General features: G+C 34.2%; 3 protein-coding genes, 1 non-coding gene and 1 pseudogene across 4 annotated transcripts; all 5 read left to right on the forward strand.

Annotated features, from left to right (window-relative positions):
• Positions 1–4,596: 4,596 nt before the first annotated feature.
• Positions 4,597–7,081, forward strand: LOC132046193 (SPX domain-containing protein 1-like). Its single transcript, XM_059436756.1, has 3 exons — positions 4,597–5,122; positions 5,549–5,675; positions 6,402–7,081. The coding sequence occupies exons 1-3, from the start codon at positions 4,844–4,846 to the stop codon at positions 6,821–6,823; spliced, it is 828 nt and encodes a 275-aa protein (XP_059292739.1). The 5' UTR covers positions 4,597–4,843; the 3' UTR covers positions 6,824–7,081.
• A 2,257-nt stretch (positions 7,082–9,338) lies between these two features.
• TRNAR-CCU (transfer RNA arginine (anticodon CCU)) lies at positions 9,339–9,411 on the forward strand. The gene has a single exon. It is a non-coding gene; the product is annotated as a tRNA-Arg (tRNA).
• On the forward strand, positions 9,377–10,774 carry LOC132046194 (probable carboxylesterase 17). Its single transcript, XM_059436757.1, has one exon. It carries the CDS (start codon positions 9,643–9,645, stop codon positions 10,576–10,578), a length of 936 nt encoding a protein of 311 aa, XP_059292740.1. The 5' UTR covers positions 9,377–9,642; the 3' UTR covers positions 10,579–10,774.
• Positions 10,775–11,968: 1,194 nt separating this feature from the next.
• LOC132046191 (major allergen Pru ar 1-like) lies at positions 11,969–13,613 on the forward strand (annotated as a pseudogene).
• Positions 13,614–21,601: 7,988 nt separating this feature from the next.
• LOC132046192 (major pollen allergen Cor a 1 isoforms 5, 6, 11 and 16-like) lies at positions 21,602–26,053 on the forward strand. Its single transcript, XM_059436755.1, has 2 exons — positions 21,602–21,660; positions 25,705–26,053. The coding sequence occupies exons 1-2, from the start codon at positions 21,602–21,604 to the stop codon at positions 26,051–26,053; spliced, it is 408 nt and encodes a 135-aa protein (XP_059292738.1).
• Positions 26,054–27,779: the final 1,726 nt, after the last annotated feature.

Genomic DNA, 27,779 nt, shown 5'->3' on the forward strand with positions numbered 1-27,779 from the left:
GACTCTGTATTTTTTACTTCCTTGGCTATTTCATTAGACTTGTCCAGTACATCATCAGGTGGTTTTTCAGATTTTTCCACTTGTTGATCTGTGGTTGTTTGCTGCTCAGTTTCAGTAATTTCTATTAGTTTATCTATCTCTTGCACTGCTGATTCTTGACTTATCCTCCTTTTTTTGCTCTCCTCATTGACACCCTCCCTTACATCAGTTATGGTTCTCTTTGTATCTTGTGATTTTGTTTCCTCCTCCATTTGATTGCCCTTATGCACTTCTGTGACTTTGTGTTGTGACTTACATTGCTCCTGTTCCTTCTCAATACTTGTTTGTTGTTCCATTAGTTGTTTAAAGGCACTAGTACTTCCTCCTTGTTTTCCAAAAGATGCTTCCACCCATGGCTTTCTTTGATTCCCTAATTGCTTTTGTTTCCTGCTGCTTTTTGTACTCCTGACCATCCTCATCATTATGTTCATCTTCCTCCAAGTCCACTAGAGTACTGAACTTGTTGTTTGTTGGAGTAACTGTATTTGTTTTCTGTTTACTCACCTCTTGATTGTTCACTTCCTTTTCTTTCCTTTCTATACCTTTATTATTACCCCCTTCCATCTCATTTTTGTCTTTGGCCTTCCAGCAATTAGGATCATTTTTGGGATCATTTTCGTTTACAACAACCTTTCCAGATTTAAGAACTTTGAATGGTTGTTGTTTGCTCTTGTTAACATTCTGCTTTTTCTCCCCATCCTCTTTTCCATTGGTCTGTTTTTTCTCCCCATATTCCTTTCTTTCTCCATTAGGATTGTTATTCTCCTTGATAGGTGCCTTTCCATTATTATTCTCCTTCTCCTGTTGCTCTTCACTCCTTTCCTTTATGTCCTCCTTTTTTGGTCTGAATTCTGGATATAAATTCCAGTATTCTTGCTTATTATGTCTTTGTATTTTGCAATTAACACAATATTTTGGTAAGTAATCATATTGTATTGTTTGCCATTTGGATCTAACTTCATTTGTCTCTTCATCAATGCAGTTAATCTGTACCCGCTTGGGTAATTCCTTCATCAAGTCCACTTCTACTTTGACTCTTGCACAGCTAGGCCTTGTTTGATTGTCGGTGGCTTTATCTATCACAAGGGGTCTTCCCACTGCATTTGCTAATGAGAACAAGGATTCCTTGTCAAAGAGATTAGTAGGCAGCCCTGGAAAGGAGATCCATGCTATAGCAATTGTTGTTTCCTCATCCGGCTTAAACCAAGGGTCCCATATGAGAAATCTAACTGGAAAGATTCTATTCCTGAACCTAATCTCCCATGGCCGAGAAGCCAGGGTAGCATAGTCTTCTAGTAAAGATAAACGTACTAGAATATACCTATCCTCCAATAGCCCTATGGTACAGGGGCCCTTTACTTCCAATTGTGTTGGAATACTTCTCCTCAATTCATGTACATCCGGTCTTCCATAGGAGAATTTAGCAACAAGTGCATACTTCGTAAATTCGCACTCTTACATAGTATCTCAAATTCCTTCTTTGTCCATGTAACAGAGGGTTCTCCATGTAAATATGTAACAGGTTTAATGTCAATTGGTCCTGGTTTTGGTGTGTTTGTGAGGTTGTTTAGTGCTGCGGCATAATTGATTGTGGGTTGTATATGATTTGCTGGCTGACCAGCCCCCGGAGGTGGCTGGCCGCCGGCCGGCGAGGCCATTTTGGGTGGTAGATACTTGTGTTTTTGGCAGGCTAGGTTTTTAGTAGAGGCTAGGTTTTTTTGCAGCTTGCAAATTGAGTATCAACTTGCTGAGAGATAACATTCTTGATTTACTTATGCACAACTGCTTGTGCCAACTGCACTGCCAAGTTCTTTAGCACAACTCCAAAACAGGGATATACCTTGTCTGAGCAAAAAATAAAGAATAAGCATTTTCACTATGGATTTTGAACCAAATAAGGCTTCACTACTAACTGGGTAGTGGAATGTAGAAATTGGAAATTGAAAATAGCAACAGCTTCAGTGGAGATCAATTGCAGCGAATTCTCTTCCTAGCCTATGTATTACACTTAATTTTTTTACTCTTTTTAGAATTTCAGCTATCTATGAATACAAAATTTCCAGCTATATATACTTAGGGTTAAAAATGTGAATATGTTAAGAACACAGAATGAAAAACAACAAAAAAGTAATAAATTTCGAAAAGGAAATAATTTAATAGTACAATGGAGAAATAATTCAGTTAGAGTATAAAGAGGATTCAACTTCGTTTTTGGTGAATTATATTTATATTAAAAAAGGTAATATTGTGGTTAATTACCTTTGAAATTACTTGATAGTGTAAAAAGTTATGTGCACTGACGGTGCACAAAACTTAAACTCTTTATGATAATAGGAGCCCTAATATCTTTTAGGGATAATTTTAGAGATCTCTCGTAAGGTTTTCGTTATAACATTTCTTTGGAATTTACGACATTGCGCTCATTTTCCTTGTTTTTTGTAACAGTTGTTTTAACCTATTTATTAATATAAAAAGAAATTAACTAACATACTCATTTATTACTATTAGTAGTACAACTATATATTTCTTCTAAATTTTGGGGGATACAGTTTGTATGATAACATTTCTCCTTTTTTTTTTTTTTCCTTCAAATAGTAAGAGTTAAAATGGCAGTGATTTAGGCTTAAGAATATCCTGAATTTGTACTATGCCCGAAGGTTAAAGAATATCCTGAATTTATACTATGCCCAAATTAGGTTTAATAATATCCTGAATTTGTTCCCGTTGTGTTTTCCGATTTAGTACAAGCAATAATTTAATACCCCGGCCCCCACCAACTCGGAAATAAAACAACTACAAGATGACAAACTCCAAGCAAGGAAAATAGAACAAAGGGGATGGGTTGTGTTGGAAGAAAATGGAAAAGGAAAAAGATTTTCGAAAATTTTCAATTAAATGCCATTAAAAAGAAATTTATAAGTTTTTGCAACACTGAATGTTTATTTAACAGAAAACTCTTCTTAGAATGGTGATTGGTTGTTTCGAAATGATTGAAAAACTTTTTTCTCGAAAGAAACTATACTCCTAGAAAACTATGCGCATTATATGAAAAATAATGTCATGACGGTGTAACTTAACAGTTAAGGAGAATGTATCGACACACACTTACTATCCATTTGGTACAAGGTATAGAAAAATATTTCAAATACTATATAATTTGAACTACTATAATCGATTTTTGATAAACATTTTTTCAACTTCGGATTAGTTAATATATATACATATATATATATATATATTATACGACATTTTGGTATAGCTTTATACCTAAGTTCAAGGTGGAATAATACTACTATAATAATTATATATGAATAAAATATTTTTAAAAAACAATAATGGTCATGTCTCCCTAAAAGAGCAAACTTTTATGCTTTTCAACTAATTTGGAATTTGATTATAATTATTGTTAAAGAAAACACAACGAGGAATTATTGAAAGCATGGTATCGCTCAAGAAATTCTAACTACATAGAAAAGAAACTACGACCTTAGTAGCCGTTCAGAGCATAATACATATATTTTTTCCAAACTATTTAAAAAAATATTATTTGATTATATATTATATTTATTCTTCTATTAGTTTTTGAAGATGAGTTTGAAAAACTGATTTTATCTAATTTTTGAAGTGAATTTTGCTCGCTCACAAAACTTCAATTTTTTCAAGTGAATTATATATACAAATATAATTAATTTTTAAATATTATTGTTCAACTTCTAACTTCAATTTTTTTTTTCAAATTTATATCAAGGATGTGTTTGTACGGAGGAAAACATTTTCCTGATATTATCAATTTTTTTCATGTTTGGTTCATCAAAATTTTTGAAAATCATTTCTCTACAATTTTTTTTAAATGAGAAAAATGATTTCCATTAGAAAAAAAAAAAAAAACAAGTCTACAAGTGATATTCCATACTAAATTGTCTCCTCTCACTTTTTTTTTTTCAACTCCTCTCACTCTCCAAGACATCCTAGCCCCACCCCCACTTCCCAAACCCACCATCCCCAACCCAGAATACTTGCCTAAATTTACAATTTTTTATTTTTATTTTTTATTTTATGACTTTTTTATAAGAGATTTTCATTTTTTTTTACGCATAAGAGATCGAAAAGGAGCACATAAGAGATTTAAAAAAGTCATTCTCTTCTATTCAAATTGCACGAGTGTAAGAAATCTCATTTCCTCCTCTATTTCAATATATTTGTCCTATTTTGATTTGACATGAATTTTAAAAAAGTAGTACTAATTAGACAACACACTCTCGTGCCCCATCATCCCCATAGTTTTTAAATAATATTTTCTATTTACATAGTTAATAAAAAAAAAAAAAATCACTTATTTTTCAATAAACATATTTCTTCCAACCAAACACACCCCAAGTATATGTCGAAACGCCAAGTTAAACGGTCAAACCAAAGAGCATCTAATAACCACCGAAAGTCAGGATATCCTATTTGGATATTCCTTTTTATATGCCAAATCCTATTTGGGGAATTCATGCTTTGGAATATTCTTAGCTTATGCCAACTTTACTCTTTCCCACACCACTCTTCTCTGACTTTATTATATATACCTTCTTTTTTTTATGTTTCCCGTCTACATTTCTCACTCCATTTTTCCAATCATATACTTTGCCAAACATCATTTCTTGGAATCTCTGTTCTATCATTTCCAGAAATATCAGTTTTTGAAATCTTTGTTGTGTCGGGTTTCCAGAAAAATGAATTCTTGAAATCTTTTTTGTATTGGGTTTCCAGAAAAATAAATTCTTGAAATCTTTATAAAAAGAATCAGTTGGTGGTGGTGATGAAGTTCTGGAAAATCTTGAAAGCCCACATAGAGGAAACATTGCCTGAATGGCAAGATAAGTTCTTGTCATACAAGGATCTGAAGAAAGAGTTGAAATTGATTTATCCTCAGCCTAAGGATGGTGATAATAATAGGCCTAAGAAAAGGCAAAGGTTGGATGATGATGATGGTGTTACAAAGGAAGTGAATGATTTTGTGAAGCTGTTAGAGGAGGAGATTGACAAGTTTAACAGTTTCTTTGTTGAGAAAGAAGAGGACTACATCATTCAGCTTAAGGTATCCTTTCTATACTTATTGATGCACTTTTGTTAAAGTTAATTGCTTCTTTATTGTATCAGACGACAAGAATTAGATGTTTCTTTTCAATTATACACAGAAAACTGTTCATTTGGTAGAATTTTGATTACTTGATTGTTTTTGAAGGGTATCTTGTATTTGTGTGTAACTTTGCCATGTTACTTTTGGTTTAACTAATATGGTTTGAATATTTTTTGGGCACCTTTGCAATTAGGCAATTGACAATGGAATGGTAATCTTTTCCTTTGATTAGGTGCATAATTGAGGTTGCGAATATAAGTTTAGGAACAACGAATGATGTGCATAGATAATTGTATTTGGATACATGATCAAGTGTTGGTTTTGCTTTGCTTGGACTATTTCCTTGTTGCAAGAGAGTCAAGCTGGTTTTTGTGTTTGTTGCAGGTATTGAAAGAGAGGGTAGCTGAGATGAGAAAGTCAAATGAAGAGGTGATTAGAGTAGGTAGGGACGTCGTGGATCTGCATGGAGAGATGGTTTTATTAGAGAATTACAGTGCTCTTAACTATACAGGTATCCCTCGTTCGTTGCTATTTATTCTGTCAGTAACAATGTTGGCCAATGTCTAAAAATTGAACTACTCTCCAGTCTTGACTTGTTAGTTTCTATTTCATGCTAGTAATTGTATGATACTATCATCTTAAAATGTGAAAGTACAAGATTCTGACAGCTTCAGCATGCCTGGCTGTGTTCTGATAATTAGAAGTATTTCACTTTAATTAACAGTGTCAATTACAAATTCTGCCAGTTAGCTTTATGAGTGCTAATTGGGTGGGGGCATGACCTGTAATCTTGAATGAGTTTTATATCAAGCATTTGAGGCAAGCTAATCTATAGCCAGATTAACCAATCATATCAAGTGTGTCTGAGATAAGCTCAACTTATCAGATTCTTTTGTTGAATATGGGTGCTGATGGATCTTTTGGATTTTCAATGCTCAAATTAGAAGATAATAGCATATAGTCATCTGATCACTCAGGTCTTTGTAGTTCAATTTCTTAGAACATCTTTTTGGCTTCTTTAACGCTTAAGATTTTTTCTGGACAAACATTTAAGTATTACACAAACAGATTTGGTGGGTTTTAAATGTATAGCTATTGGCACATGTAGAGTATGGATGTCTTATTCTTTTCAAGTTTATCCTCAACTGCCTGATGATATGATTGGGATAGCTTTTCCCATTTGGTTGTAATGAATATATATTCATTATTTTCCTTTTGTTACTTTTGCTGTCAATAGGACTTGTGAAGATTTTAAAGAAATATGACAAACTCAGTGGCGAGCTTCTTCGTTTGCCTTTCATCCAAAAGGTGCTCGAGGAGCCATTCTTTGAAACAGAGGTTCTAAATAAACTAGTGAAGGAGTGTGATACCCTTCTTAGTCACCTCTTATACCAAACTGAACCACTTAGAGTACGAGAAGCGACAGAAGGTAATGCAGGAGGTAGTGGAGAGAGGCCAGTCAAAGTTCCTGAAGACCTTGCAGAGATAAAGAACATGGAGAACATGTACTTCAGACTTACATGTTCAGCACTGAGAGTCTTGCAGGAGATTCGTAGCGGAAGTTCAACTGTCAGCATGTTCTCTTTGCCACCAATGAAGACCAACGAGCTCGACAAAGTCTGGAAAAATACTCCAGTAGTTGAACAAGTAGCAAAGTAGTGTTTTACTGATGTCTGTGACATGTTCTACATATATGTCTTGCTGGTTTTGATTTTTGTCAATACAGGTATTGTACATCTAGAAGCAATGAGTGCAGTTGCTGGGACTACATTACCTTACAGCTCATATATAGCTTTAGATTTCTTGTAATACCTTCTAGAGATGTTAACTGATAAATATATAATATATATATACATTCCCTCTGTAGCATGTGGTAGTCCAGTGGGTTTTGCTCAAGGAAATTTCAAGTTAACTTAATGCTCTTGTAGTCTTTGAGGTTGTTGACTGTATGTAAATCTAGCTCCCGTTTGATGGGTTATGAAGATGTTTGGGTAAGCTTATAAGCCCAGCTTATATAAACTTCTGGGCAAGTGTTTGGTAAACACTAATATGCCAAATATAGACAAAAATCAAAGACTTTGTCAATTAGTTTGACCACAATTTGTATCATTCTTTTTATCCTTAATAGTTTTGCAATTTAGACACAATGATCTTCCATAGTTTTGCAATTTAGACACAATGATCTTCCCAAAATAAAATCTCCGAACTCCCTTTTCATACTATTTCTGTCTTCGGCCTATACGTGTAGAGATACTCTTATTAAAGACTTTTTTGTAGGGGGTCTTAAAATCATTCCAGTCATGCTTATTCGCCAAAACACATAAATTGCTGTTTTGCTTAATAAATCAACTGGTTTATATTCACATCTAGTCAAACACATAATTATTTATATAAAATTACTTGTAACACTTTGAAAAGTTCTTTTGCACATGAAAGAAATGGACCATATCCTCATTCAGGCCTCTTATGCATTATGACGCTATAATTGGAGAACGAAAATGCTCCAAATGTGGCAACAAGAAAGTCAGATTGCCGCCAGGGTAGTTGGGAACTGGATATTGTAATATGGCAAACTTACTCAAATTTCAAAAAAAATTAAAGACAATGAGGTACCTCATGGTCTAGAGTTAATGGCTGTCAATTCCAGAAATATATTCTAGTTTTTTCCTAAAGAAAATGAAGTATTATATCTATATATCTAAGACTAGGGTTGTTCACAGTTTTGGTTAAAACCAAAACCAAACCGAAAATTTAACCAAACCGAATAAAAAAACCGACATTTGGTTTGGTTTGGTTTGGTTTGGTTTTAAATTTGAAAAACCGATAACATTTGGTTTGGTTATGGTTATAGTAAAAAATAACCGAATAAATAACCGAACCAAACCGATAATTATATACATAAAATTTATAATTATTTATATGTATAATATTAACTTTTCATAAATAATTAAAGATATTTTATACCTTTTAATTATTAATTTAATTTTGGTCTACGTATTTTTAAGGCCCATGTCTTAAAAGAATATATCCAAGTCTAACAATTCAAGCCCAACTCTAATAAGTCGTAAGCATAAGGGTAAAAAGTAAAAACCCTACTATCTCTTTTCATTTTACATTCGCCATCGCATGTCTTTCCCTCAATACGCAAGAAATTCGCTTGTGGGTCGTCATGAGGAAAAAAGAGATTCATAAGAAATTTGAAGAATGTAGAGAGAGAATATTTGAATTGTCGCTAGTCAATATAAATTGAAAAAAACCGAACCAAACCGACAATAACCAAACCGGTGGTTATTATTTTACTTGGTTTGGTTATGGTTTTAGACATTTAAAAACCGACTAAATTGGTTTGGTTATGATTTTAACCAATAACCGACCCAAACCGAACCATGAACACCCCTATCTAAGACATTCTTTCCCTGCATTTCTCAATTCGATCCTCTAATAATTCATCAGCTTTATCAATACTCTGGATTACTTATCATAATTTATGGGGCCATTAGCACAAATGTCCCTATTTTGGGGGTGGTCATTAATTTTTCTTTCCTCAAATTTGTGGTCTTTAATTTTTGCCCTTCAGCATTTTTGGCGCGACATAATTTAGATTTCACAAGGCATAGTTTATGTTTAAATTCGGCATGTGTATCATAACATACACACAAATTATACTGGACAAGACAATTCTTTCAACACTTAACATAATCTGAAAAACGATTTAATTTTAGATTTCGCTCAACATAGTTTATGTTTAACTTCATCAAATGTATCATAACATCCACACAAATTATGCCGGACAAGGCATAACTTTCAACACTTAATATAATCTAAAAAAATACTACAAATCTTACGGCGCATAATTTAATTCTTATAAAATTTATGCCGAGCGAGGCAAAAGTACAGTTTCCGATGATAAAAATATTACAGAAATTATGCCTCGCGAAACTAGTCTGGATATTTTCATTAAATAATAGCACGGACAAAAATTAAAGACCACACATATGAGGGGCAAAAATGAAAGAACCTTGCGATAGAAGGGAAATCCGCGCGCGAAAAAAACAAAAAAAAAGAAGTAATTTTATGGCATTTACGACACAACAAACCAATTAGAGAAAGGCATCGTTTTTGGGCTTAATGTATTCCGGCATTATAACATAAGAACATCACCCTACAAACAAAAGCGCCTGTAGCTCAGTGGATAGAGCGTCTGTTTCCTAAGCAGAAAGTCGTAGGTTCGACCCCTACCTGGCGCGTTATTAAATTAACTTTTTTTTATCCCTCTCGCATTTCACTTGCACTTTCTTTTCATGATTCTTGCTATACTCATTTTCAAGATTCATTGCCCTTTGTGTGATCAACCTACCATCCATGTTCGATCATGTACCTATGCTCTAGTATCATAATCTCCATTCTATATAAATCCCCATAAAAAGCATGTCCTTTCATACCATATAGCAAGTGGTATCTTACACATTCCCAAGAAAATGTCCATAGTTGCAGAAGCACCAGGTTACATCCAAGTTTTTTCTAATGGTTCAGTTAAACGATTCGAGCCTGAAATAGCCACTGCATCAGTTGAACCTTGCAATGGCTACAAGTCTAAGGATGTTGTCATTGACCCCTTGAAACCAATATTTGGTAGAATGTACCTTCCTGATGTTCCTGAATCAGGAGTTCACCAGCAGTTTCCTGTTTTAGTCTACTTCCATGGTGGTGGGTTTTGCATTGGCTCGACTACATGGCTCGGTTACCATATTTTTCTTGGAGATTTAAGTGTTGCTTCCAAATCTATCATCCTTTCAGTAGACTATCGTCTTGCACCCGAAAATAAGCTTCCTATAGCTTATGAAGATTGTTATTCTGCACTGGGATGGCTGATCAAGAACTTAGAAAATGAACCATGGCTGAAAAGGGCTGATCTTTCTCGGGTTTTTCTTTCTGGAGACAGTGCCGGAGGCAACATAGTTCATCAGGTTGCTATTAGCGCGATGACAAGTGAAGGTTTTCGTGGTAGACTAAAGGGATTGCTGCCAATTCATCCGTATTTCGGGAGTGAAAAAAGGACTGAATTAGAGATGGCTAATGGATCAGCAGGGGACGTGGAGATGAACGACATGTTTTGGAGACTGAGCTTGCCTCAAGGAACAAATCGTGATTATTTTGGATGTAATTTTGAAAATGCTGAACTATCTGTGGATGAATGGTCTCAGTTTCCAGCAGTGATTGTTTTTGTGGCTGGCTTGGACTTCTTGAAAGAAAGGGGAGTAACGTACGCTGAATTCTTGAAGGAGAGAGGTGTGAAAAGAGTTGAGCTGGTTGAAGCTGAGGGACAGGTTCACGTTTATCATGTGTTTCATCCTGAATCAGAGACTACTCGTTTGCTTCAGAAGCAAATGAGTGATTTCATACATAGTTTTTAGAATTTCATTTGGTTTTAATAGTCAGTTGATGAAAAATGGATTTAGGAAACAAGGGCAATTCTTTACTTTTCTGACAGAAGAATTTTATGTAGAGGGTGAGAAAAGATGGAAACATTATAGACTGGCTATAGGCCACAATAAATTGTCTACCTAAAGCTATTTTTCTTCTAATACCTTTCACATGTTCTACTTTTTAGACTGTAATGTTCACTTAGTTTCTGTTCTTCCATTTTTTAATGCAAAGAACTACTTTTGGTGATCTACAAATGAGTTGATTTTTCATCTGTCTTCAACGGACACAATCCAATGATACCATGAAGGAATGGTAAAATTATAATTTTTAATCAGTACCGGCGTTTCCGGTTTAATTTACTTCCAGCTGGCTCACACATCAACAAACAAATACCATTATGTAACAATTTCTTATCTTTGTTTGTTTCCTCATGTCTCCTTTGTCATGGAATTTAATAATGTTAAGTTGAACTCCATTTTGACAAAACCAGATTGATCCTTAAATTTAACTTATATTTTATGAAAGCCAATTCTTGAATCAATAACATAAGGTTAATGGATAAAGCAGAGAACAGAGTTATATCAGTAGGGAAATCCAGACTCACTGTGTATGGGGTCCAGAAGAGTTTAAGGACATAAATGTTATTTTATGAAGCCAATTCTTGAAGAATTCTTGCACGAAGAAATATTCAAAGTTAATCTGTAGTTGAAAAGTTGAGATCAATGTTCTCGAGAAAGACCAATTCAGTGTACTGTACTAATGACACCTACAGCATGTGTTTGTCTATGGTGTTGTACTGTTGTAAATAAAATAGTGATGAATTATAGAAATTTTACCAACTTCGGGAACCACATTTTCTCCTTTTCATAGAGCAACATAAAGGACAAACATAGGAATGTCAGACGTTATGTACAATGAGAAAAAGAATAAATAATCTATGACATTTAGCCTATACTATACTATGCACCTCATGAGCTATTTTGGGTTGAATTAGCCCAAAGTCCATGTTTCTCAACAGTTTCTATAAAAATGAGAAATGGAATCCCCTGTGCATAAGAGTTAAGTGTCCAGATATACTAAGTTAACAGACAACTTGAGTGTGTCAATAGAAATAACATAATGGGAAAGAGCAACTTTATAAACTCTTGGAACACTTATTTAACTTTTATTCTTATAAAAAAACAGAGGACAGGACAAACCAAAGAATATGGTTTGTCATCTGCAATGGGAACAATTTCAAGAATAAGTAACATCTCATCTCAGCCTATAAATACCTTGTTATTCCTTTAGCTTTTCCATCCAAGTAAACCTCTCCATCGTATAGCCTAACTGCAGAGGGTCCTACTAAATTTTTGTCCCTAAGACTAGAAGCTGATCATGGGTGTCACCAAATTCACTGATGAGCACACTTCACCAACAGTGGTGGATCTACGTTGGGAGGTCTAGGTGCTGAAGCACCTACACAGTTTGATCAAATTGTGTTATGTATGCATAAATATATTTAAAAATGTATATAAAGTGACCATGAGCACCCATGTTTAATTTTTATTGTCATTGTAGTACTTGTACCAAAATTAGTGAAGCACCCACGACTTATAAATTCTAGATCCGCCACTGTTCACCAATCCCTCCATCAAGGATCTTCAAGGCTTCCATTATTGACTCCCACAACTTAATTCCGAAACTGCTGCCACAAGCTATTAAAAGAGTTTAATTTGTCCAAGGAGATGGTGGTGTTGGAAGCGTTAAGCAAATCAATCTTGCTGAAGGTTGGACATTTTAAAATTTCCCTTGTTTGCTTGGTGAGTTGTAATGCATGCAACTTTATACTGCTAATGAACTGACAATAAAAATGAAACCTTTCTCATGCAGGTAGCAGCTTTAAGTCTATAAAGTATCGGATTGATGAGCTTAAAGAGAAGACATTTACATACAAGTACACATTGATTGAAGGTGAAGCCTTGATAGAGAAGCTTGAAAAGATAACTTATGACGTCAAGTTTGAGAAAACAGTTGATGGTGGTTCTATCTCTAAGGTGACTAGTGAATACTACATTGAAGGTGATTTCAAGCTGAACGAAGAAGAAATCAAAGCAGGAAAGGAAAGGGTGTTGGCTATGTATAAAGCTGTGGAGGCCTATCTCCTTCAGAACCCTGATGCCTACGCTTAATCAGCTTCCTATTTTCTTGTTTTCCTAAGTCATCAACTAGTTGTTTTCTTCAAATCTGGCAACTGGTTTTGTAGTTCTGTTTGACTTCAATTCCTTTCTTCTAGTAGTTCTAAGAGGTACAAAACGGATGAAAAAATAAGGTTTGTCTCAATTATCTTCTGTATCTAATATATGGATTGAGGAAATAAAATCTTGATTGGTGTTCAGTGATTGTTACATATTTCTTCTAGCGACTTGAATGACTAAGAAACCCAAATTACCAAGAAACGTCAGAATTCAGAACGACAATTTTGATACTCAAATTGCAATTAGACTCTTCGGCAATGTCATTAGGCTGCAACTTTCACATGGTGATATCAGTAATATTACTCTTACAATAAACAACGCTTAATGCTCATCAGGGGTATTAATGAGAATCAAGTTTAGCACTAGCCGTGGTGTCTGAACATTTTAGTGGCGGCACAGCCCATGACTAATGGAGCTATAATGAGATCTACTCTTTATGAACTCTTGAGTTTAGAAGAGCAACATTTATTGTTCCTACAAACTTTCACCTCTTATTATAACAGACTGAGCGGTGAATGCAGTGATGATCAATATGTCTGTGACCTGTTATGTTACTACTGTGTGGACGTGATGTGCAATAACAACAATTCATCAATGAAGCCTTTGATTCTTTATTTACTACTAGATGTTAGTTAAGTGGTTCATAAGACAGATACTGCAAACAGGCAATTACCAATTATAAGTGCATATTTGTTGTTTTTTAATGTATTTAGATACTAAAATTTACAGGAATGACTTAAGCATAAATTAAAGAGAAACAGATATAAAAGTAAGTAATATTATTGAAGAAAATTTGTGAATTCTTAGTCCCTACCGACTGGATTCTTGAGCAATTAGATTCATGGTTGATTCCTCTTTTATTTTATTTTATGTTGGAGGATTTTCAAATCGGTCTCTCAAAGGTCAAATAATCTTACTACATTGTTTTACAGTCCTACTACATTTTGCAGTATTCCTACTACATGTTGAGTAATCTTACTACATTGTTAGTAATTTTGTCTGTTGCTTAATTTTAAAGCCGAATTTTAAGTAATTCAATTTGGCAGTTGGTCGGTACAGAAAAAGTTATTTACAGAAAATTGAACAGTTATTGTGTGTAAATTCCAACAGTTATGTAACCAACAAATGTGTCTCTTCAGAATAGACGTGTTGCTCCCAAACGCACACGCAAGTATACGCGGTCGTACAAGTAATAGAGGATTAACATCCAGATATTGTACCCACATGGACTTATGATTAACTGTTTACTAAATTAAACTAATGCTAATTATCTAAACAAGAAATCAAATCCAAAGTTATATTTATAAACTAACCAAAAATAAAAGAAAGCAAATAATGAAGTTCAACCAAGACAAAGTAGATTTTTTGTCTGAGAAGAGATAAATCTAGGGCTATGATCACTAATAATCAAGTTGAGTCTTCCAATCGTTACACCTGTTAATTTCCTAGGTTGCTAGTTGACAGGTTAATTATTGCTTTATGAGAATCTTCCGAGTTGCTCACAAGCCTGTAGATGTTACTCTAACGCCTATATTCCTATGGTCATCGTAAAAATAACAAGAACGTATTTAAATCTCTATATTCAACTAAGCAAGGCTAAAGGGTATATTCTTATCCTCATTAGCGAAACGATTATTCGAACATGCTCTATTTATTTTTATTACGCATGTAAATTCCCTTTGCCAAGTTCAATTTACACGCCACAAATAGTGCTCAACTATTTCGTCAAATAATCAAACAATTAAGACCAAGAATAAATAAAATAACCCAAAGATGAAAAACCAATAGATATAAACGATAATGAAACCTCAACTTTCATGTTTGAGTCAAAACCCTAGAAATAAAGAGTTTAACTCCACATAGACATGGAGGAAAAATAACAAATCATCCCAATAAAAACGTAACAATGAGTTATTAACAAAGAAGAGAAGTTAAAACCCTGTAACCACGGCCTCCACGGCGGCTCCAAGCTCTCTCTAGATCCAAAGTTTTGAACTCCGGGTTTCAAGTTATCCAAAGTTGTGTAAAAACCCTGTCTTATGGATTATTTATATGTGTAGAAAAAAGTCCAAACAAAATAACTGAGTCCAAAATGAAATAGCAAGAAGTGGGATCTGAAAATTACACTGTACGTCGCGCACAGGTTAATTTTTAGTGCTCTATTTTATTGCTGCCACATTCTAAACTTAGCAAATTTCAATTGCCATTTTGAATACTTTCTTGCTTGCTTTGTCGGTAGGCTGCCAAGTAAGGTAAATGCATTCCTTCCAATTCCTTTAGCTGCTTTGCTCCTTTTAATTTCAATCATCAATTGTAATTCTTGTACTGATGCATGCCACATAGACAACTTCTCTTTTTCAAATGTACCTCTTTATTCTAATTTACAAAAATCCAACACGTTGAATTCTGTTATTTGCTTCGAATCTCTTCAATTTTGCACCGCTTTATTTCTACACATTAAAAATAGAATATTAAGCATAAAGTAATATAATTAATACTCAAAAGATGATTAAAAATACTAAAATGTGAGGCAGCAATGGTTAAATATATACATTTTTGGCCGAACATCACCACCCCACACATAAACTCTTGCTCGTCCACGAGTAAGCATTAAAACCGCTCTCAATAAATTAAGCCTAGGAACACCACCACTTTGATTGATACCAAAAATTAGGCCTTATACCAACTCAAACCATCAAATATACACTTCGTGATCATCATGCAAGATATACAATTCAACAAACAAACAACAAACTTCTAACCTCCTAGCCTCAGAGACAGACTCTAACTCACCAAACTTAAGCTCACTCACCTACTCTATAAAGAAAAATCTAATAAAATCACCTATCTATCATGAAACAAGTTCCCTCACAAGAATAAATAATCCACACACTCAAATCAAAGAATCGAATGTAATTTAAGGATTTAGCATCAAAGCACAACTCTCACACTCACAAAGAAATTCACATGTATGCACAAAGAACCATAGGCTTGCCCATTAGGTACATCTCCACTAATTAAGTGTGTTCGAATAGAATCAAATAGGACTTTAATGGGTTGTAATGTTGGCTAGGGGACGGGTAGGAAAATTATATGATAGTGACTTACATTTCCCTAAGCACTTTGTAATTTTAGACTTCATCACCCATTATTTTCATCTCTTCATTTTATTTTTCAGCCCTCTCTTCATTAATTGTTTCACAAGTATTTCCCTCATATCAACAACGTTTCAATTTTTTTTTCTTTTTTTATTCTTACATGTCACATTCTTTTTAAAAAGGCCTTTTCATCACTTTGTAGCTATCATTGGTCACCATTTTTTCACTTGACCATCCCTTTTCTTCAGATTTCACAATTATATCACATTTAAGCTACAATGCTCACGGAAGCAGGGGGCTAAAACTAGGGATTCAAACAGAAGGATCAAGGCAAAAATACAGCTAACAAACAAAAGGCTACAGGCTCAAAGGGCTAATTAGTGGTATAATTTCTAGAAAGGCTAAAAATGTACAAGACATACCAAGGAAAGCCTATTATCATCTTCTAAACAGAGCAACACTTTTTATTTCGCTTCAATAACATGTAAGGCAAGTTCTTCACTATGATGAAAAACGTGGAATAAATGTAGAAAATCCTCACCACACATGGCACAAGTATTTATCGAGATGGATCAATTCTACTCTATGATAAATAGGATCATGACGAACTACAAAATAAGAATAAGCTATATACACAGTCACAACCATGAGTGCAAGTGTCAGAAAGTTTGCTATATGTTTCGTTACTCAAGCACTCACAGGAAAGTACTACTCAAGCTCAAGCCTAAATATTCTAGTATCAAACAAGTCAAAAGGTTCTTTCTTCTATCTCTTTTACTACTCCAAAAACAAAAAAAAATTAATCCTAAAAATTTAAAAAATTACCCGGTTCAAAGGCCCCTTTTGAAAAAGAACCGAGGCCATAAGAAAAATCAAGGGGTGGATGATCTATGCCACTAATGAGGGAGAAAGAAACTATAAAAGAAAAATAAAAGAACGAACAAAGTAAAAATCTTTTTGCATTTTTCTTAGTTTTCTATTTATATATATATATATATATATATATATATATATATATATATATATATATATATATATCCCTGACCTCAAAAGTATCGGAGGTAACCCACCCCCCACTTAAAAATATGTGTTGTCCTCAATGCATGTATAGCAGAGAAAAAAATTGAAACAAGGGTGAGACATACTCCTGAAATTCTCTAGGGCCTAGCTAGCAGCATAATCCTCAATATAAAGAGTACCACGACCCCAGACTTAAGCATAAACATGCTCCTCAGCTTCAACTTCAGGTGCTCAGACTTCCCCTAATCTGCAAAATAAAAAGACAAAACAAAACGTGACACTATAAAAATAAAAATCTAAAACTATTACACATTGGGTTGCCTCCCAATAAGTGCCTTAGTTAACGTTGCGGCGCGACGCCATCACTTTCACAACTTTTCTTTCCACTTTGAGGATATAAATTGTGCCCTAATTTTGCATCAAATTTTCTACTCCTCTCATGGGGTGGTGGTGTGAAAATAAAGCAACGAAGCAATAATTGTCGCATTTTGCACTTCCTGGCCCTTAAGCTAGGTATATCGTTTTATCTTTTCGGTTTGGCAAACTTCATGACATAAGGCTCTTGTTCCTTATCTATATACTTTTTCATCGGCATGGAGTGCTCGATTTCCATGTCTCCAACCAAACATAATGTAGAAAAATGCTTAGAATGAGGAACAGCATGCCCCAACTCTAAAACTGCTTTATTTTTTACATCCTCACTTTTGTATATCTCCTCAACATTGGCGTTATCAACAATATTTTTATCAAATGGTTGGAGCTCTTCTATCTGCTCCACATGCTGGCCACTATCCACGATAATATGTAGTTGGGCATCAGACTCTTTAACCTTTTTATTCAATTGAACCTGCAGGTCATGGATATCTAAGTCAAATTGATCTATCTCTTGTCTTAGCTTAATCCTGCCTTCTATCAGTTGTATCACCATGTCCGTAAGACCATCACAAAGAAACCTATGAAATTTCATTTGTTGAGCTTGTTCTGTTAGCCAAGATTGGCTCACTATATTTGCTTCTTCAATGCTATCTCCTTGCAAGAAATCGCTCTTTTCTTCTGTTTGAGGTTCGTCTTGGGTATTGGCTAAGCCTGTAACTTGCAGATCATTACAAGTTTCAGCCTCAGCCTGCATCTCTGTGAGTTTGGCACTAATTCTCTCTATGGCTTTCCTTAGTTCTGCAGCCTGCTCATTTATTAATATGTTGTGCTCCGACATTCGTTTTACCATATCGCTGACCCGAGCAAGGCTTTTTGCATCCTCCACTTCATTACTCCTATTAATATCACAAACAACAGAAAATCATAATAGGGGCTCGGGGATGGGGAATAAGAGCAAGGATCACCAAAATAGGAACAACCAATATTCGATCAATTTTTATTCTAAGATGCCATGTCAAGAAAGATAATCAAAATATTAAACTAAGAATAAAATTAAAAATAAAAATAAAAATAAATAAAAAATTCTTGAATAGACAAAAAGAAAAGTCTAATCTAGATAAACAGTTAATTTCTAAGTCCCCGACAACGGCGCCAAAACTTGTTGCTCCCAAACGCACACGCAAGTATATGCGGTCGTACAAGTAATATAGGATTAAAGTCCAGATATCGTACCCACAGGTACTTATGATTAACTATTTACTAAATTAAACTAATGCTAATTATTTAAACAAGAAATAAAATCCAAAGTTATATCTATAAACTAACTAAAAATAAAAGAAAGCAAATAATGAACTTCAACCAAGACCAAGCAGATTTTTATCGGCGAAGAGATAAATCTAGGGCTATGACCACTAACAATCAAGTTGAGTCTTCCAATCGTTACACCTGTTAATTTCCTGGGTTACTAGTTGACGGGTTAATTATTGCTTATGAGTGTTACGGTTCACTTTTACGTGAGTGCATAAAAGCTACTAAGAGGTTGTGGACTCTATTTGTATTTTTGTATTTTTAGAGTAGCCACCTAATTTATAAGGGAAATTAGAAAAATCAAGTTAAAAGGGTTTTTATCAAACAAGGGGAAAATCCTTTTTAAACCAGAGTTTGAGGTAAGGGTTCTGGTCCCTAGGGAAGGTTTTAAGCACCCTAGTATTAAGGATCCGTAAAATAAGGTTGACCTATGAGTTTCAATGTGTGATTATTATGATTATTTGCTTAAAGAGGTTTTCTTTCTTGAAACAAAAAAAAAAAAAAAAAAAAAAAAACCCTATCATAGCATATCATAACTCATTTTAGCAAAAATCTTTATTTAGGGGAAAAAGAGTTGGGTTTTTTCTGTAAAATAAATATAAAGTCTTAAAGTCATTTCATTTTCGAACCAAGACACACCTAAGATTTCTCTTAAGTAGAGTCCAACTTAATTTGGTTCTAATGTTTATGCTTTAATCATTTATAAAGTTATTGAAAACATTTAGTGTAATTCTTTTTGTAAACATGTCATAGGTTTATAAAAGTAAAAGGGGTTTTTGTATTTTTATTTTTCTTTGTCCAAGTTTTAAGGTCAACCATATCTTAACTTCGAAACCTTTACCTCAAATAAAAGTTAAGTGTATTTTTCTCTTGTTTTGTGACTTAAGGTCTGGAATTTAGGCCCAAAAAGTTTAAAAATCAACCTTAAGTTTGAATTTTGATTGAAACAACTAAATTGTTTTTTTCTTTGAAAGTCAGTTTTTTGTTTTCTTAAAGTAGCAAAAAATCGGTCCCATTTATTTCAAAGGGGACAGAAGGCCCAAACAGTTTTCCGTCCCTTTCTATATTCTTATACAAGAATACACATCCCGTGTATACTGTATCACTTCAATTTACTTTAAAGACTTCAACAAAATCATTTGCCAATCTCATGCATTGTTTCAACTTAACCGTGTTGATTTCGAAAATCATTTGAATAATTCCTAACCCTTCTACGTGAAATTCCTAAATTCTAACCTTTTGGGGGCATTCTTGACATATATAGGTACACAAATATAAAATAAAGAGGAGAGTTAGGCTGGTGGGCCTACCGAGCCCACCAGTTGTCAATTTCATCCATAGATGGGCCTTCATCTAGCACAGACTCAATCAAAAAAGGGGTGTTGGGCCTCTGGCCCTACAGTGGCTCACGGAGAAGCTGACCCGAATGGCCACGTTGTGAAATTCCATGCAAAGAGGAGAGGCGAAAAGGAAAGATGCAGTTAGAGAGTATCTAAACTTAACAATTAACTAAATAAGAATTTAAGTAAAGACACTCAACACGATCATATATAAATGCGTATATCATGTATAACTCAGACATATCTGTAATCAGAAGATATAACTCAGACATGTAAATAGAATGTGCTCAACTATTTCGTCAAATAATCAAACAATTAAGGCCAAGAATAAATAAATAACCCAAAGATGGAAAACCAATAGATATAAACGATAATCAAATGTCAACTTTCATCTTTGAGCCAAAATCCTAGAATTAAAGAGTTTAGCTCCACACAGACATGGAGGAAAAACAATAAATCATCCGAATAAAAACGTAAAAACTAGTATTACAAAGAAGAGAAGGTAAAACCCTGTAACTACGGCCTCCACAGCGGCTCCAAGCTCTCTCTAGGTCCAAAGTTTTGAACTCTGTGTTTCAAGTTATCCAAAGTTATGTAAAAACCCTGTCTTATGAACTATTTATAGGCGTAGAAAAAAGCCCAAACAAAATAACTGAGTCCAAAACGAAATAGGAAGAAGTGGGATCCAAAAAGTGAAACTTACATAAATAGCTACCTTTCATTGGCTTCTAACTAGATATAACTATAAAATGCAAAATTACCAAGCGTAGCTACTTTTCTTTAAAAACGCGTGTATTTCTGTTTTTTTGAAATATAGAGAAATATAGTGAACAGTAAACACGCTCCAGTGAAATCAGGAGTTATTTATGGAACAAATTTTTTGAAATACAGTGAAATACATGGAAATACAAAATTGGGTTGAGTAAAAATAGGCTATATTTTTGGAACAAATTCTTCTTTTTCTTTTTAAATGGTAAGTTAAATTAGATCAACCATATTTCATGCATTCCATAACAACTCACGAATCTCTCTCAACTTTTATCGCAATCAAAACTTTTTGAATTCAAAAACCACTAAAGATCTGAAAACTTTCAAATATAGAAAAATATACACCGGAATATAATGAAATATGGTTGATTGTTTAAGAAATATAAAGTATTAGTATGCGTATATACAATGGAATACAATGAAATATATCAGAAACTATTTTATAAATTAGAAATACAAAATGCAGAAATACAGCGAAATACAAAAATCGTGAAAACAAAGTGGAGTAAAAATAGGATCCACACCAAAAAAAAAGAAGATAAATACATTTAAATACGATAAATAATACACCGAAAATATCTTGAAAAATTAGATATACCGTTTGTTGATACACAGAAATACACTGAAATATACTAAAATATTTTATCAAACACTTGGTGGGCATGAAGCTTCACAACTCTCATCAATGGTGTTTCTACAACAACAACCTATTCTCTTGCTCCTAGATGATGCTATAATATTATATTGTTATAATCAATACTATTCTTCATCACTCATAAGATAAACAACACCACATGATTAGCGAACATAAGAAGGATTTTCCTCTTATTTCGGCCTATCCGGAGATTTAGCAAACGAATTGTTATGGCTGAGCTTCGACCATTGGATGGAGATCCTCCACTGCTTTTCTTGTTGCCACTGGTGTATTTTTGCTTGGAGTATCAATATCCGCCATTAAAATAGAGAATAAGAGCTTGTTGAAGGTACTCTAACAATGGCTGAAAATATATATAAAAAAAATTGAATGAAAAGTGAAGGTAAAGACAATGAAATTTACGAACAATTGAAGAGAAATACAACAAATAACATAACGGAAATTAGTTACATGTAGAGATTGGGTAACTGATAAGGAAGAAGAAGAAATCGTGTTAATTATGGTGAAGAATAATGGGAGTAAAATACGGTTGTGAATTAAAGATGTGAGAGAAAAATATTTGAAAAAAAGAAGAGATTGTGGGTAAGTGAGATAGAGTTACCTTATTTTTAGGGAAATACACTGCAGTTACAAAAATAAGTTATAGATGGTAATTTGATAAATAATTAAGCTACCAAAATAATTTTAAAAAAAGGTAGCTATTACTAATAAATAAGTCTTAGAGGTATTTATGGGCTATAAATTTTCCATCCGAAAATTGCACTGTGCGTCGCGCACATGTTAATTTCCAGTGCTCAATTTTATTGCTGCCACATTCTACACTTTGCAAATTTCAATTGCCATGTTGAATACTTTCTTGTTTTCTTCGTCGGTGGGCTACCAAGTAAGGTAAATACATTCCTTCCAATTCCTTTAACTGTTTTGCTCCTTTTAAATCCAATCACCAATTGTCATTCTTGTACTGATGCATGCCGCATAGACAACTTCTCTTTTTAAAACCATTCCTACATGCATTCAATACCGATTTATTCTAATTTACAAAAATCCAACACGTTGAATTCCGTTATTGCTTCGGATCTCTTCAATTTTGCACTGTTTTATTTCTACACATTAAAATTATAATATTAAGCACAAAGTAATATAATTAATACTCAAAAGATGATTAAAAGTGCTAAAATGTGAGGCAACAATAGGTATATATATATATATATATATATATATATATATATATATATATATATATATATATATATATATATATATATATAATTTGGCCGAACATGCAATTAGATTCATGGTCGTTTCCTATTTTATTTTATTTTATTTTATGTTGGAGGATTTTCAAATCGGTCTCTCAAAGTTCCAATAATGTTACTACAACGTTTTATAGTCCTACTATATTTTGCAGTAGTCCTACTACATGTTGAGTAATCTTACCACATTGTTATTAATTTTGTCTGTTGCTTAATTTCAAAGTTGAATTTTAAGTAATTCAAATTGGCAGTTGGTTGGTACAGAAATAGTTATTTACAGAAAATTGAACAGTTATTGTGTTTAAATTCCAATAGTTATGTAACCAAAAAATGCGTCTCTTCAAAATAGACATGTGTCTCTTCAGAATAGACATGTTTGTCTATAAATAGACTATCAAAATAACAGGAAAAAATATAACAAGATCTTCTTCTCCTTCTCCAAATCTCTTATACTTATTTGCTGCAGAAAATATACATAAGTTAGACAGATTCTATTATTCTTCTGAGTGACGTGTGATTCGATTTGTTTGTACAAAGACAAATTCGAATAAAGAGTTTCATTGTATCCTAGAGGAAATTCGCAATCCCCTTTGCATATCTTGTGGTGGGGGCAAATATTTCTTAAGGAAAGCAGCATTGCTACACGCCTTGAAGCCATTTTACAGATCTTTTCTAACCCCAAGTATAATTTTTCTAACATTTTATATGTTTTAGACTCAAAACTTTAGTACCTATATGGTCCTGCATTCATGCAGGAAGAAGTCTTCAAAGCTGATCTGTAGTTGAAAACTTGAGATCAATGTTCTTGAGCAAAACCAAATTAAGTGTACTGTATGTGTTTTCTCTGTGGTGTTGTAAATAAAATAGTGATGAATCATAGAAATATTACAAACTACGGGAACCATTTTCTTCCTTTTCATATAAAGCAACATAAAGGACAAACATAGGAATGTCAGACGTTATGTGCACTGAGAACAGTTTCAAGAATAACAATCTATGATATTTAGCATATACTGTACTATGCACCTCATGAGCTATTTGGGGTTGAATTAGGCCAAAGTCCATTTTTCTCAACACTTCCTATAAAAATGAGAAATGGAATCCCAGTGCTTAAGAGTTAAGAGTCCAAATATACTAAGTTAATAGAAAAAAATGTGTGTCAATAGAAATAACATAATGGCGAAGAGCAATTTTATAAACTCTTGGAAGAATTATTAACTTATTTTTTTGAAAACACAGTATAGGACAAACCAAAGAATATGGTTTGATAGCCGCAATTAGAGGTGGCAAAATGGGAATCCAACATTTTAAATGGTTGATACCCAACCCATTTAATGTCAACCCATATTATCCACTTAAAATATGGGTAAATTAATGGGTAAAATGGATAAAATCCACAACATGGAGGAAACTGTCTAAGAAACAAGTTCTTTAACCACCCCCTCCTACCCCCTACCCCACCATCTAACCACCCTTACACCCTCACTACCCCACCCTCACCACCCATCACTGCCTTCCTCCCCACCCCTGTAACCACCTACCCCACCCCTACCCCTATCACCACCTACCACCACCCCTTATCTCTCACCTCCCTACCACTACCCCCTATCTCTCACCTCCCTACCACCACCCCCTATCTCTCAACTTTGCAAAACTAGACATTTTGTGAAAGTAGTAACGTTCAAAAATAGCAACTTTACAAAAGTAGCTGCTTTTTCAAAATATTACTTGCGAAAAGTAGCTACTTTTCAAAAATAGTCATTTTGCAAAAGTAGTCACTTAAGAAAATAGTCACTTTTAGAAAATAGCCACTTTGTGAAAGTAGATACTTTTTAAAAATAGTCACTTTTTGAAAGTAGACAATTTTCATAAATAGTCATTTTGTGAAAGTAGTTACTTTAAAAACTAACTACTTTGCAAAAGTAGCAATTTTTTAAAAAGCTTCTTTGTGAAAGTATTAAAATAATCATTTTTGCAATGTGCCATTTCTAAGATAGTGGTCACTTTTGTAAAGTAGTTATTTTTTTTGAAGTGATACAAAAATGGCTACTTTTGTAAAGTGGCCATTTTTTGAAAAATGACAAAAAAAGTTTCTATATTTGCAAATTTTCATTTTCGGTCATTTTGTAAGAAATATATTTTTGCAAAAATAACCATTTTTATGTCACTTTTCAAAAATGGTCAATTTACAAAAATAGCCATTTTTGTCACTTTTAAAAATGGCTAGTTTTAGTCACTTTTTAAACTCTTCAAAGTGCAAAGTAGTCATATATGAAATAGACGCTTTGGGGGGGGGGGGGGGGGGGGGTTTGGGTGGAGCGTTGGTGTGGGATGGGATGGAGTTGGGGTGGGTAATGAAACTTATGCGCTCGAGGGTGGTTTGAAAAGTGGGGGGTGGGGTTTGGTGGACAGTAAAAAAGATTTTCTTGGAGGTCGTGTCATTGAAAAGGTTAGAAGTACTATTCTTCCCACAAATTTTAAGGCACAACTATGTACTAGGGATTGGATTTATAGACAAAATGATAAATTAATATGAAGCCAACATCTTTGAAGTACTTTGGATAATATGGGTATCCATATTATCCGTTTTCCATTTTTTAAGTTTAAATATCGGGTCGGGTAATTGACCCGTTTTTTGTCAACCCATTTTCAACCCGACCCATATCCGACTCGACCCGCCCGTTTGCCATAGCCGCAATGGAACAATTTCAAAAATAAGTAATATCTCATCTTAATCTGTAAGTACCTAGTTACTCCTTTAGCTTTTCCATCCAAGAATACCTCTCTATCATAAAGCTAACTGCAAATCTTTGAGCTTCCTACTAAAATTTTGTCCCTAATCATAGGTGTCACCACTTTTACTGATGAGCACAATTCATCAATCTCCCCATCAAAGATCTTCAAGGCTTCCAATATTGACTCCCATAACTAAATACCGAAACTGCTGCCACAAGCTATTAAAAGCATTGAATTTGTGCAAGGCGATGGTGGTGTTGGTAATGTAAAGCAAATCAATCTTGCTAAAGGTTGGACATTTCAAATTTACCTTTTTTGAGTAGCGATGGTACTTATACTGGTAATGAACTGGCAATAAAATTGAAATATTTTCATACTGGTAGCAATCTTAAGTCTATAAAGTATCGGATTGATGAGCTTAACGAACATACTTTTACATACAAATACACATTGATCGAAGGTGAAGCGTTGATAGAGAAGCTTGAAAAGATAACTTATGAGGTGAAGTTTCAGCAATCAGCTAGTGGTTCTATCTCTAAGGTGACCAGCAAATACTACATTGAAGGTGATTTCAAGCTGAATGAGTCAGAGCAGGCAAGGAAAAGGGGTTGGCTATGTACAAAGCACTGGAGGCCTGTCTCCTTCCTTCAGAGTCTCAATGGCTACGCTTAATCAGCTTCCTAATTTATTTTTCTCCCAAGTCATATAGTCTGTTTTCTGCAAACTACTGCTTTCTTAGTTAATTTCATCTTTAATATCTTTCTTCTAGTTCTAAAAAAGGTACGTCAAAAATAAAGACTCTCTTCTGTATCTAATATATGTATTGTGGAAATAAAATGTTCATTGGTGTTCAGTGATTGTCACATCTTTCTTATTGAGACTTGAATTATGACAAACCCACCCAAATTACCAAGAAAAATCAGCACTACATTATCTTTGATACTCAAATTGCAATTAGTATCTTCGGCAATATTAGGCTGCAACTTTCACATGGTGATACAGTACTAGTACTCTTACAATTAACAATACTTAATGCTCATCAGGGGTATTAATAAGAATCAAGTTTAGCACTAGCCGTGGTGCCTAAACATTTTAGTGGCGGCACAGGCCATGACTACTAGAGCTATACTAATTGTTACGCCCCTCGTTCTCGTCGTAGTAGAACCTATGATTTCATAGTCGGGTATGCCCTCGGAATTGAGACTCGTGTCCAAGTTTTGGAGATAGAAAGTGCCTTACCCCGTGTACAAAGGTACCAGCAGGCATTCCTGGCATTTTACACAGTTAGAAGTTGAACGAATCGAATCGACGCGATCTGAACTGAACTAGAAAAGTCTGCAGACACCAGTCATTGTCGACGGGTCGTCCACATGGTCGACGGACCGTCATTATGCGGCGTCGACAGGGTTCCGCAGCCATGAGATCTGCAGGCGTAGGTTGACGGGCAAGTCGACGGACCATCGACAAGTTAACGGACCGTCGACACGTCGACGGACCGTCGACACATCGACGGGTCATCGACCTCTCGTAGAACCACACCGCTGTAATTTTTTTACTCCAAGTATAAATATGTGGTTCACGACCTTATTTCTCATTTTCTCTCTTCCAAGTCAGATAAAAACCCTAGTATATTTTCTTCCAACATTTTAGATCATATTAGTGAAGATTTGGTAAGATCCGAACCACGTAAAACCCGAGCTTGTGAAGAAGAAGGTTGCTTCTAGGGTTTCTTCAAGGTTGTGAAGCTTAGGAAGTTGGAGTTGAAGTGATTATTGGAGTCTTAGACCCCTCAAGGTATGTAAATGATTTCTACCCTTGAATTTGAGTTAATTATCAAGAGTTTTAGTGATTTTACGTAAAGGGAGGGCGCTTATAGAAGTGGTAAGTTGATGAAGGATAAGATAGTGATTTGGGGTTATTTTAAGAGATGATTGTAAATGGATTTAAATATATTTTGATATATGAGTGTTGTCTTTGTTATTGTGGTTGATGTTGGATCAATTGTGAAGTTGAAGGGCTGTTGAGCTTGCAAGGAAAACATTGTCTATAATTCGTTAAGCTCTATATGTATCTAAAGATGGTTAGTGAGCGAGGTAAATAGTCTAATTGAGGCCTATGTTATCTTAACTGTAGATTTACAAGTTCGAGAGGTAGATATTGGATTATTGGATATACTTCAAGGTATGTTAAAGCTATCTTTTCTTTCCTTTGACATGATCCTATAACATGAGCCAACGAGCGAGTAAGTGAGCTTCCATATTACTCTACTCTTAGAAGCATTAGGAGTACTTCAGTCTTTGATGTTCATGTACCCCGTTTATGATGATTACTTCTGTTCATGGGTCTAGCTCTATGTATCCAGTTCTATGTATATAGTTATTTATGCATTACATTCATT

This window comes from Lycium ferocissimum, unplaced genomic scaffold (assembly GCF_029784015.1).
Source record: "Lycium ferocissimum isolate CSIRO_LF1 unplaced genomic scaffold, AGI_CSIRO_Lferr_CH_V1 ctg9828, whole genome shotgun sequence".
Taxonomy (NCBI): Eukaryota; Viridiplantae; Streptophyta; class Magnoliopsida; order Solanales; family Solanaceae; genus Lycium; species Lycium ferocissimum.

What these genes read in the sequence shown, in the direction of transcription:
- LOC132046194 (XM_059436757.1), top strand. Translation starts at nt 9,643, where the DNA reads ATGTCCATAGTTGCAGAAGCACCAGGTTACATCCAAGTTTTTTCTAAT.
- LOC132046192 (XM_059436755.1), top strand. Translation starts at nt 21,602, where the DNA reads ATGGCTGAGCTTCGACCATTGGATGGAGATCCTCCACTGCTTTTCTTG. An exon ending in CTTTTCTTGTTGCCACTGGT is followed by an intron (nt 21,661 to 25,704) that starts GTATTTTTGCTT and finishes TTTTTTGAGTAG; the next exon opens with CGATGGTACTTATACTGGTA.
- LOC132046193 (XM_059436756.1), top strand. Translation starts at nt 4,844, where the DNA reads ATGAAGTTCTGGAAAATCTTGAAAGCCCACATAGAGGAAACATTGCCT. An exon ending in ACTACATCATTCAGCTTAAG is followed by an intron (nt 5,123 to 5,548) that starts GTATCCTTTCTA and finishes TGTTTGTTGCAG; the next exon opens with GTATTGAAAGAGAGGGTAGC. An exon ending in CAGTGCTCTTAACTATACAG is followed by an intron (nt 5,676 to 6,401) that starts GTATCCCTCGTT and finishes TGCTGTCAATAG; the next exon opens with GACTTGTGAAGATTTTAAAG.